The sequence below is a fragment of the Ochotona princeps genome, chromosome 25, assembly GCF_030435755.1.
Source record: "Ochotona princeps isolate mOchPri1 chromosome 25, mOchPri1.hap1, whole genome shotgun sequence".
NCBI classification, from domain to species: Eukaryota; Metazoa; Chordata; class Mammalia; order Lagomorpha; family Ochotonidae; genus Ochotona; species Ochotona princeps.
In genome coordinates this window covers 30,779,782-30,793,033 of record NC_080856.1, presented here as the reverse complement: position 1 = coordinate 30,793,033, position 13,252 = coordinate 30,779,782, and the positions used below count along the sequence as shown (strand labels likewise).

The 13,252-nt window shown below is 38.8% G+C and overlaps 1 protein-coding gene across 1 annotated transcript in view; it reads right to left on the bottom strand.

Moving 5' to 3' along the window:
- The window catches only part of LOC131483350 (zinc finger protein 334-like), a 107,322-nt gene extending 94,874 nt beyond the window's left edge, over positions 1 to 12,448 (bottom strand). Inside the window, exons 1-2 of the mRNA XM_058681286.1 lie at positions 12,431 to 12,448; positions 404 to 461 (exon numbers count right to left, since the gene is read on the bottom strand). Coding sequence (XP_058537269.1) covers positions 404 to 461; positions 12,431 to 12,447 — 75 coding nt within the window. The 5' untranslated portion in view covers position 12,448. The remainder of the gene's footprint in view (positions 1 to 403; positions 462 to 12,430) is intronic.
- Positions 12,449 to 13,252: the final 804 nt, after the last annotated feature.

Below are 13,252 nucleotides of genomic sequence, written 5' to 3'. Positions count from 1 at the left end.
TTCCAGTATTAGAACTGGCATCCATATGGGATCACATTGCATTCAAGGCGAGGAATTTAGCTGCTAGGCCACAACATTGGGCCCATGTATTCATTATAATACCAAATCAAACTACTGTCAATATATCTCAGATAGGGCCCAGAGTGAATCATTGGAGGGAAAATCTGTCCCTCTTTCTCTCTGTATATCTGACTTTGCAATAAAAATAAATAAATCTTAAAATATGCATATATATGAAACAGAACCTGGAGAGAAAGTTTCAATCAGCTTTGACAGTTCCAATGTTTTGTTATCAAAATTTTACCTTCTTTCTCTCACATTTTTTTTCATTATAGCTTAAAAACTATCATCATGATCCCCAAATACAATGTAAAGCAAGCTGAGAAGCAAACAAAGAACTTACTGAAGGTGTGTTGGTGTTCTCCAGCCGGGGACTCATGTTGCAGGCTGCAGGGCTACTCCTGCAAGAGAAGGTGGAGACAGGGAGTTATGCATTGGTCTTGATTGTTCCTAGCCTCTTCAGTGGTTCCTACTGTGCTAAGCAATGTCAACTTGGAGGCAGACACAGTTGCTGGAGAAATGAAAGCCCTCAGCTTCCCTGGGCAAGAACAGTGCCTTACAAGTGACAAGAAGGCATCCTTGACATAGTATCGATAACTTCAATAATCGGCAGTGATTAAAGTCAAGTAATCATTATGTTAATGCGAACAGTTGCTGTTTATTTAAAAATAATGTTACTGGGACTGGCGCTGTAGCCTAGTGACTAAATTCCTCACCTTGCACAAACAGGGATACCATATCGATGCTGGTTTATATTCTCAGTGCTATATTTCCCACCAAGCACCCTACTTGTGGCCTGTGAAAGCAGTCAAGCACAGCCCAATACCTTGTGAGACTGCACCCGTTGGGGAGACTCACAAGAAGCTCCTGGCTCCTGGCTTACATTTGGTTCAGCTCCAACCACTGTGGTGACCTGGGGAGTGAGGCAGCAGATGGAAGATCTTTCTGTCTCTGCTATTGTAAATATGACTATCCAATGAAAATTTTTAACAAATTAAGCAAGTCATAATGTTATTGCAAAGCACTAACTTATTTTTTCAACAACTATTATTCAAATTACAAAATACCATAGAAAAACCATATTGTCACTAAAATGTATGTTTCAGAAAAATAACTGGGTGGTATTAGTACTTCAATATTTCTACATTCAAAGTAATTTTCTCTATAACTATATATGAAATTGAATATAGTATTTAATCTATAAAGTTTTCTAGTAATTGTTCCAAATGAAAGTTCCCAAGTCTTCAATGACACTTCCCAGTTCCTAAACCTTCAACAACACTTGACTTTGCCATTTCATTTGCCTCAGCCCATAGAACATCCATAAATATGACAGCAACATAGTTTGAGAACTCTTTTTATTCTCCCTCATTAAATAGTTACATTAGGCAACAGCAAGAGAAAACCATTAGATTCGAATGAGTGAATGTCCTGATACAGGAAGCTGGGATGCTGTTTGGGATAGATCATATCTGATACCCAAATGCCTTTTTATGCCTACTGGCTGTGTAACACTTCCAATGCAGTATCCTGCTATTGTGCCTGGAACACAGTGGGTGGGTTCTAAGAACCCCCTTGGAAATCTAGATGGATTCCTGTTGCTGGACTAAGCATGGCAGGACCCTGACATCTTGGAATGAATCAACCCAGTGATGAAACATCTTTCTTTTCTCTGCAATTTACCTTTCAAACATACATAGTATTTATAAAAATGTTTACAAAGAAACATACTGCATCTAGAACAACATATTTTAAGTAGATGTGTGGATATATTTTTGTGAGTAATAAAGAGTAACATTTCAAATTCAATTCAGAGGACTTCACAAAGACACTGCTACAACTGAAATTTTTATACATATTTGGGCATTCTACTTTTTTCCCTCTATATTTTTACTTTTAATGTATTTTTTGCATTTGATTAATTTATTTCTTTTTATGACACAGTTTCACAGGATCTGGGATTTCCCCACTCCTCTGAAAAGCCCCCCCCCCATATTGAACTCGTCCATATTGTTACAGTAGTACAGATTATATCGATTCATGATTCCTTCACTGCGGGCCTGGACCATGCAGATTCCAGCATCTTGTTGTCCAGACACATTCAACAGTGTCATTGGGAAACCATCCCTGGCCTGAAGTAGAGCTGGAAGAATATCATCCCCTCCAATGAAAAGCCACTACCCTTCCACAACCCTTCCAAACTCATTCTATAATGCCAACATCACCTTAATCCCAAAACCGGATAGAGAATTAATAGAGAAGGAAAACTACAGACTGATCTCCCTGATGAACACTGCTGCTAAGGTCCTCAACAAAATCCTAGCTAATGGAATTCAAAAAAACAAAGAGATCATTCATCCAGATCAAGTAGGATTCATCCCAGGAATGCTGTGATGGTTCAATATTCGTAAATCCATAAATGTAATACACCACATCCAAACGCTGAAGAACAAAAGTCATATAATAGTATCAATAGATGCAGAAAAAGCTTTCAACAAATCCAACATCACTTCATGCTAGAAACCCTAAACAAGGTAGGCATGGAAGGAAATACCCACAACACACTAGGAGCAATATATGAAATACCCAGCATCATACTGAATGGGGGAAAATTGGAACCCCTTACACAGAGACCTGGAACAAGACAAGGGTGCCAATTATCACAACTGCTATTCAACATACTACCACAAGTACTCACAGAGGCTATTAGATAAGAAAAAGAAACCAAAGGAATTGAAATGGGAAATGAAGTTGTCAATCTTTCACTATTTGCAGATGATATGATCCTATGCATAGAAAAAACAAGAGATTCAATACAGAGGCTGCTAAAACAGATGCAAGTTTGGTAGAGTAGCAGGGTATTTTTAATTTTATGATACACCCATGGGCTCCGGGGTTTGCTTTATCCCTTGGCACTGCAATATTCTATGCAGTATGACCAGCAGTGATATAACACACAACACCACAATGCAAGCCTCAAAGGTTAGGCTTTTTGAATCATTACTACTGAAAATATTCCCAAGTACTATTGGTGTTTGATCACAGATTTTTTAAAAAAGTATTCATTTTGTAACCCATTCTTCAAAAGACAATCACATTAATGTTCCCTTTCCCCAAAACTCTGGAGCTGAAACAATCACTGTAATTCATGTCACTGATGTGTGACCATCCCTTATGGTTACACTTATGTTCAAATGCAAAGTAACCTATAGAGGAAAACCATGTTTACTGTGGATTGGAGTTTGAAATAGTAAAATACACTTGAAAATTTTGAAATGAGTTATTGCATTCTTTCACAATGTCAAAAATCACTTAAAAACTCACCAGATAATTTATAAATTAAACTCATTGTCCTTCAATTATGACCATCATCACCATCAATTTTCAAATATTTTTACCTTCTAAAACCTATTGGAGTTGATCATAGCGGTAAACTTACTGCTTGGGATCAACACAACCCAGAGTGCCTGGTTTGAATGCAAGCACCATGCCCAATTTCATTACAGCTGCCTGCACAAGTCCACACCAGGGCAACACTGAAATGTGAAGTTCAAGTACACATCTCAGTTATGTTGAATACTTAGATTTAACACATAACTTTCAACCAGTAACAATTATTTATTTACTTGAAATGCAAAAAGAGCTTACGTCTAGTGGTTCATGCTACAAACATTTGCAAGAGCCAAGCTGAGTCAAATCAAAATTAGAAAGAAGGAACGCCTTTTTTCTTACAGATTTATTATTATTATTGTTGTTATTGTTGTTATTGTTATTATTGGAAAGTCAGGTATACAGATGAGTCAGGCCAAAGCTAAAAATGAGGAATTCTATCCATGCTCCCATAGGGATAGTGGTGGCACATTTTTGCTGTCTATCCAGGAAATAGCTAATTAAAAGTAGCCAAATCCTGAGCTAGGAATCCTGAAAGATAATATAGGTATTAACATCACTTGATAATCTTGCTGTACTGCCATACATGCCTCTTTACTACCCAGTTTTAACTTAATCTAATATGGTACAAGAATTTGTGTAGGACACCAGCTTCTGACAGTAATCTCTCTCTTCATGCTCTCTCTCCTGGCCTCTAAAACAAAAACACACAACAAGATGGCACCAGCATCCTGTGGCTAAGCATCCACCATCAGTATCATCCCATATGGGTGCTGCTGCAACCTGGGCTGCTCCGCTTACAATCCAGCTCCCTGCTAATGGATAGGAAAGAAGTAAGGATGGTCCAAGTCCTTGAGCAACTGTGCTTATGTTGGAGAGCTAAGATAAATTCCAGGCTCTTAACTACCACCGGCCACCTTCAGCTAATGAGGACAGTTAGGGAGGGAACCACCAGATGGAAGATCCCTATCTGTCTCTGCTTCTTTCTCTGTAATGCTGCCTTCAAATAAAAATACATTTTAACAGAATATATATTTCAAAACAGAAAAAGAAAAGACCAGTCCTCTGTGGACTTCTTCCTAATACCTGTAGTATTTCTAATAAAAGTCACTGCAAATGTGCTGCTTCTATAGAGATTCACCCACAGTGGACACTGCATATGGTGAAGATGCAATCTAGGTGTCCTCAGGATCAATAAAGAGCCTCATCACCCTGGCAGGCCCTGGGCCCATACCTTTCAGCACCACTCAGCCAGAGCATGGTTCTGGCAACAGGCAACATAGGATAGAAAAAGCAGAGGTCTTCTGCTGGCAGTCAGCAGGAGGTGGAGGTCTGGGTTCTCAGTTGCAATTGCCTGGAGGGCAGTTCACACCTGACCTGGTCATGATGCAGGAGGGGGGTGGGGGGAGAAATGAGTTCTAACTTCAAATAACACTAAGTCTTCCTGCCTTGATCAAATCTTGAATTTTCTTCAAATACGTTTTTTAAAGAAGGTAATAACCAGAAACTGTGGTAACTGAATGTTTCAAAATGCCTTAGGTTCCTTTAGAAAAGGATGCGCATGGACAGAGGAAAGACTACATGAGGGTATAGCAAGATGGGGGTTGTGAGTCGGCCAGGGAGTGACCTCAGCAGAAACCAAATCTAACATCACCTTGCTCTTCAACTTTCAACAATTAGAAACATAAGATATTAATTAACTTGATTCAAGACACATTCTATAGTACAGTTTATGACAAATTTTCAACTATACTTCTTCCTGCCAATGAGAAAGAACCCACTATCAGAGGAATACAGAAACCAAAGGTTATAAAAGTCAAATAAGCAACTTAATTACTGATCTCAAAGACCCAGGAAAATAAAAAACCATCTAGGAGTAGTAAAAGGAAATTAGAATTAAAGATTGGTGAAGAAATGAATAAACTAGATTAGACAATACTGATGGAAATACTGATTCTTTGAAAAGACAAAATTAATAAGCCTAGATTTAGAAAAAGCAGGGCCCTGCATGGTGGACTAGCAGCTCAAGTCCTCGTGTTGCAAGAGTCAAGATACCATATAGGCACTGGTTCTGATCCTGGCAGCCCTTATTCACATCCATCTCCCTGCTTGTGGGCTGGGAAAGCAGTGAAAAATGGATCAAAGTCTTGGAACCCTGGACCTGTGTGAGAGAACCAGAAGAAGCTCCTTGCTTCTGGTTTTGGATCAGAGCTGCTCAGGCTGCTGTGGTCTCTTGGGGAGTGAATCAAAGGATGGAAGATCTTCCTCTCTCTCCTCCTCTGGGTATATCTGAGTTTCCAATGAAAAGAAAATAAATCTTGGGCGTTGTGGCCTAGCAGCTAAAGTGCTCACCTTGAAGGCACCGGGATCACATATGGATGCCGGTTCTAATTCCAGCAGTACCACTTCCCATCCAGCTCCTTGTCTGAGGCCTGAGAAAGCAGTCAGGATGGCCCAAAGCCTTGGGACCCTGGACGTGTGTGGGAGACCCAGAAGAGCGCTCTGCTCCTAACTTTGGATTGGGACAGCATGGGCATTGCAGTAACTTGGGAATGAATCATCGAAAAGGAAAATATTTCTGTTTCTCCTACTCTTTCTATATATATACCTGACTTTGCAATAAAGAAAAATAAATCTTTAAAATAAAATAAATCTGAAAAAGAAAGAAAAAAGGTAGATTGAAGTACATAAAAGCAGAAATGGAACATATTAAAACTGCTGTCACAGAAGTATAGATGAATCTCATCCTTTATCCCAGATAGAGGAAGAAAAATGTGGAAATAATACTCTTACCCACTATCCTGTAGCCCTTGAACTTTTCTGCCATAATTATGTAAGGATTGTCAACAATAAGAGAGCGAAAAAAAGAAGTAGTATAATGGATCAGGGCTATCTGGACCAAGTGGGTTCTGCCACTGGTTGTGATGTGACCATCCCATGTGGATGCCACTCCAAGTCCTGGCTGCTTCATTTCTCATCCAGGTCCCTGCTAATGCATGTTGGAATTCAGAGGATGACCCAAAGGCTTGAGTCCCTGTGCTGATGTGGGAGAACTGGAAAAATCCACTGACGTCTGGTTTCAACTTGATCCTGCTTTAGCCATTATGGTCACTTGGAGAGGGATAAAACAAATGGAGATCTCACTTTCTAACTCTCCCTCGTTCTCTATAATTCTACCTTTCATACTGATAAAATTGATCTTTACTGGGAAAAAAAAAAGAAAAAAAATAAAAGAAATACAATTGATCACTAGGGATTACCAACAATAATTATAAACAAATAAGTTGTAAATCATTTTGGATACTTAGTATTAGCTTACAAAAGTGCATCAGAAAGACACTAAAGGGCTCGGCAGCATGGCCTAGTGGCTAAGGTCCTCACCTTGATCCCATATGGCCGCTGGTTCTAATCCCGGCAGCTCCACTTCCTCTCTGTCTCTCCTCCTCTCAGTATATCTGACTTTGTAATGAAAATAAAATAAATCTTTAAAAAAAAAAAAAAAAAAGAAAGACACTAAAAGCTGACAAAGCCAACAGTAAGTAATAATGAATCAGAAACACAATCTTTTCAAACCAAATGTCAACACCAGGTGTTTCCACTACTAAATTATACCATATCAACACGAAATTTTCTAGAACTATTGTAAAACACTAAAAAGGAAAAAAACAGTTCCAAACTTAATGTGCACCTAACAATATTTAGATTCCAAAATTAGACTGAATCAACAGTGGATGACTTAAATTACACCTGACTGTGTTTTAAACTGAGAAACACAATGTAATTGCTCAATCAAAATACAATCTCCATTGTAGCATTAGTAATCATCCATGTATTTGTTTTTAATGTTTCTTCTAAAATACGTTCTTAACCATAAATCTAGTTAATAAAAATCATAAACCAGTATGCTTAATAAAAACAAAGGTAAAATTCCTTACATAATACACATAAAGTGAATTCAACACCAATATATGCACATATGATAATCAAAGTGCATCTAGCCAGAGGATGTAGAAAATGGGGCAACAAATGCAAATCAACACACCAAATACTTCACACAAGCAGGATGAAGGAAAGCATTATTAAAACCATCTTACTGAAAACATGCAGTAAAATGCTTCATTTAATAACGTACATATATAAGTTGAACAAACCAAAATTTCAAAGGTAACTCAATTGGAGGTATATTGATATATTTTCTTCAAGATACACAATCAAATATTAATGCCAACTTTTCATGGTTATTCAATTTAATATTTTCCCCAAGAAAGTAAATAACAAAAGGTTTTAAAATGCACAGAAATAGGAATCCAGAGACTCAACTTTGTTTGCTTTTGAATTCTTTTCCCTCATTTTCTTAATAATGAAACCTAATGAACACGACAACTGTATGCAGCCATTAAAAATAAAATACTGTTACTTGCTACAAAAGAGAGGAAACTGGATATGATAAAATCAGAAAAATGTACAAATAGATCTAACATGTTATATATATATAAGTCAAAAATTCACAGCTGCACGTTGAGTGGTGATTATTACAGACTGAGAAGAGTGAGGCCTGGGGAAAGGAAGGAGGTAGAACAGGTAGCAAAGAAAGTGAGACAGAAGGAACAAGATCCAGTGTCCCATCCCAGTGTGTGGTGACTACAGTTCACAACAGGATAAGCTGATTCAGGAAACTGGAAGGGAGCATGCTGTATGCTGTAAAAGCAAAGCTACATAGAAAGCCTGGGCACATGGTTTACTCAGCTTAGGCTGTATATGTACACAAACACTGCACTGTACCCTGCGATAGTATTCAAGTACATGTTGATCAAAAATCTGTAGAACTTTTATAAATCAGAATCATCCCATCACAGTAACAATATCTAAAAAATTTAAATAGTCCCAATCTCCACAGTGTAAAATACATTTAGTACTTTTTAAATTCTTTTTTGTATTTTCATTTTGTAAAGTATTTATTCATTTTCACTGAGAATTCAGATTTACAGAGAAGAGACCAGAGAGAAACATCTCCCATTCACCGGTTCACTGCCCGCTTGGCCATGACAACCAGAGTTGAGCTGATCTGAAGCCAGGAGCTAAGAGCTTCTTCTGGGTCTCTCATGCACATGCAGGGTCTTAAGACTTTGGGTTCTCCTCTACATTTTCCCAGGTCACCAGCAGAGAGCTGGATAGTAATTGGAGCAGCCGAGACAAGAACTTGTGCCATTATAGGATCCTGACACATGCAAGATTAGGACTGTAGCAACTAGGCTATCATGCTAGGTTCTTTATTTCCAAGAAAATGTAATCTTAATTTTATTTCCTTTTTCGCTTTTCTTATTATTATGTTATGATAAATTTCCATAGGCCCTGGGATTTTTCTTACCCCCTCCTTTTTGATTATTGAAAAGCAATTCATTTATTTCCTTAAATGTGAAAATTACACAGCAAGAGTCAAAGACAGACTGAGATCTCCATGCCACTTGTTTACCCCCCATGTAGCCACAAGAGGCAGCAAAGTCCAGGCCAAAACCAGGAGCCTCAACTCCATTCTGATGCTCCACAGGGATACAGGTGTCCAAAGAACTGGGACATTTTATTCTATCTTCCAAGCACATGAGCAGGGAACTACATCGGAAAGTGAACATCACATTGCAACTGCTGTCTCTCACATCCTTTTCAGCAAACAATAGAGAAATGAAATAAAAAGTACAATGTGATCTTAGATGCTGGGTCATTCAAAGAAAACTGACACCAAATGATGGTATAAACATTCACTTTCTCCATTCTGATACCTTTTAACATATAAATAGATATTCAAAAGGATACTACCAAAAATGAAGAAAATTGTTGCTCTTGATACTAAGTAAAAAGAATGGCAAAAATTACATACAGCATAGGTGAAAACAGTTAACACCATACCTGAACTTCTCAAGAAATTGGGAGTATACCTGAATTTCTAAACAACTGAGGCAGGGCTATCTACAATTGGATTTAGATTATCTTCAAATTTACTTAACAGAATCTAGGGAAACTACTCAAACAAAAATTTAGGAGATACATTCTTGGTCTCTTAATAGAGAACAGAATATGCACCAACTAACATATTCAGTTAAAATGAGGAGATGTGGACATCTAGTAGCAGTGGATGAGAAACTGCTTAGGAGACACTCACCCTACACTGGACTTCCTGTGTTTGCGTTATTGCTCTACAACAAATTCCATCTTGCTACAATCTCACTCTCTGGATGCAAGCAAGAAATTTCTCAAGTATGCGAGTCTTTGCACCTGCCAAAAGGGAAACACATTTCTTGGCTCCTGTCTTTGCCTTGAACATGTCACAATTTTCAGAACTTTAAGGAGTTAACCAGCAAGCACTCTTTCTTCATGACTTCTATAAATAAATTATACTAACAATAACTATTTAAAAAATGATGAGAAAAAATAATTTCAAAACAAGAATTGGCATGGCTGTTTGGTGCAGCTTTTCACACGCAATACTGAGGACCACATGCTTCTTCCCCATGATTCTAAACAGAGCAGTGCATTCTTCAAAGGAAAATCTCACATAAAGGCAAAGGAAAGTGCACACTCAATGACAGCAATGAGTACGAGTTAACATAACAGTGCAGCTACTGAGCCTGTGGTAACTGCTATTTAACAATGTGATTAGAGATCTCACTAAACACTACATGAAGAAAAAGTCAAGCCAAATTCTAGAGAAACTCAAAATATGTGTAAATGGAGGAAATATTAGACTGTAACCCTTCTACACTGCCCATACTTCATACACCATCAGAATTTATCCACTATGTGTAACATAAATTTTCCCATATGCAAAACACTTGCAATGAATTAGCATATGAGAAATAAAAAGCAAGAAAAATACTGTCATCATATCAAAAAATAAAGCAAAGCCTAGCATTGCAGTATAATATGTAAAGCTACGAACTGCAACACCAGCATCCCATATGGAATGAGCTGTTCCACTTCCAGCCCAGCTCTCTGTGAATTTCCTGGAAAAAGCAGTGGAAGATCATCCAAGTGCCTGGGCCCTGATCACCCACATGCAAGGCCTGGAGGAAGCTGCAGGCTCCTGGACTCAGCTTGGTGCAGCACTGGTTATTTTAGCCATCTGGATAGGGAGCCAGTGGGTAAAAAAGCTCTGTCTCTTATTATTCTAAAAAAGATTTATTTATTTTCATTGAAAAGTCAGACATATACAGAGAGACAGGAAGGGAGACAGAAATATTTCCACACCGATGATTCGTTTGAGAAGTGACCACACTGTCAGGTGCTGCACCAATCCTAAGCCAGGAGCTCTGGCAACCTCACCGGGCAACTTCATCGGGCCCTGTCTCTTACTTGAACACTCATTTAGCATAAAAAAATAAAACAAACAAAAACGTTAAAAAAAACAAAATAAACAAGAAATGTTTTAAAAATTTATTTGCCACACCATATCAATTTAAATAATTCAGTTTAAGAAATCACAAACATTAATTACCAGACAGTACTAGGATTCAGTCACTTCTGGGGATGGAAGATCAAAGAGACTGAGACCTGAATGGACAAAGGCTTTTTTCTAGATGAGTATGCGGTTTATACTGTTTACACTCTCACTGAAAACTTCACAGAAAATCAAGTTGTCAAGAATTTAGTTTTCTTTCACCAAGACCATTGCATGAACGCTGATTCCATGCAAGAGAATAAAAATGTAACATTCCAATCAGGGCACAACATCCCTGCCTAAGTGAGCAAACTGGAAATCAAAGCACCAGGACATGACAGAGAATGAGCTCTGGGAAGCAGCCTGCTTACACTTCACAGGGAGACCCACACTCAGCAGCTTCCCCACGTTCCCAGGCCTTGGGGATCACTCTCACTCAGGACACAGTGCCCAGGGGGTCTCTGAATTGACTGAGAATCCCAAGCAGCCAGAAATGTGACAGTATGGACTTGGGAACTCTTCACAGCCTGCAGTGTCTCCTCCAGCATTTAGCTCTCGGCTGACACCACACATTTAAGATCAAGTGAAAGCTGTGGCCTCTGATTGTTTTTTTAACACCAGATGTGCTAGGTTTGCTTAATACCAAATTGCCATCAAAAACTAATCACAACACAATTGAATTATTTCAATATCTGCAATTAATAGAGGCTTCAGGGTCAAGCTCAATCTCTATACACAGGTGCTGTGGCAACTTGGGCAATGAATCAAAGGACGAAAGATATTCCTCTCTGTCTCTTCTCCTCTCTGTGTATCTGCTTTCCAATAAAAATAAAATTTAAAGAAGACCATTGTCCCAGATACTGAGCACAAATGACACTATTTACTAATCAAATACATTCACAACTTTAATTACCCTTTCTGCCACCAGAATTGGACACTGCAAATATTTACTGAAAGAACTTATGAAATCAGTCACAAATACTCTAGGCCACCAAAGTTTTAACTTCAACAAGACTTTTTGGTGGTACAAATTATTCTCTGACTAAACCAACTTGTGGCTACAAAAAGAAACTGCTGTGTCTTAGAATTTACGTGGGCCTTTGCCAAAGTTTTACTCCCTAGGTAGCCAAGGCTGAGAGAACTCAGACTGCATCAATCATTTCTTTCGATGATATTAATATGTCACGAAGGAATGGAGCTCTGGATGGGTAAAGAAAATATTAATGCTCCAAGGGGATAGCTAGATAAAAGATACAGAACACAATAGATACCCTCCAATTTTAGGGCATCAGCTGCCACTCTGAATAGCAACCCCCATTCTACTGCTATCTTTCAGGAGGAAAGAGTGAGTCAGAGGATCAGTTAGTCATACCTGTTTGTTACAAAGTTTCGAACCTCAGAAAAACGAAAAGAATGTAGTGAGGACCATGCAACTATTTTAAAGGGGGAACCAAGTTGAGGATATTCTCATGAAATGTATGCCTTAAGTCAGCAAAAAGGAGATGTACGAAGGCTTTTGAAGCTTAATTTAGTGTTTATGTTATTGACGGAGCAGACTTTTTCATCCACTCTGACTTCCCACATGGCTGCAACAGCCACATGACCAAAAATAAGTCAGGTTCTTAACACTGGTACCCAAGCCACTGTCTGCTGCCTCCCAGTATGGGCAGTAGCTATACACTGTATTTGTACAGAACTGAAACCCAGGCATTCTAGTGGAGACATAGGACTCAAAGTGTCATCTTTTTTTTTTCTTTTTAAGATTTTATATATTTGAACGCAAAGTCAGAAATAAAAAGGAGGAGAGACAGAGAGGAAGATCTTCCATCCAATGATTCACTCCCCAAGAGGCCGCAATGGCTGGAGCTGAGCTAATCAGAAGCCAGGCTACCAGCAATACTTGCGGGTTTGCCACAAGGCTTCAGGGTTACAAGGTTTTGGGTTGACCTCTACTGCTTTCCCAGACGACAAGCAGGGAGCTGGAAAGGAAGCGTGGCTGCTGGGATTAGAACCGGCAACCATGTGGGATCTCAGTGCGTGCAAGGCAATGACTTTAACCGCTACTCTATCTTGTAGTAGTCCCAAGTCATCTTAACCACTGTCACACACACCCACACAGGGCAGTGATGCCTTCCTGTGCTGTGTCAGGTGGGCATTCACTGCCTTTTCTCCCAAGCCTATTGTTCACAGTTAACAGTGCTCCTAAGAGTTAAAGCTTCTATTGTAACTCAGAAAAACAAACAAACAAACAAAATACAACTTACTGAATTGTATCTTGGAGGAAATAGTGACTCCTTTTGTGATCTTTCAGGATAGATAGCAGCACTTGACATTGGGGCAAGAGTTCTGGACATTCAGAGACTTATTCCC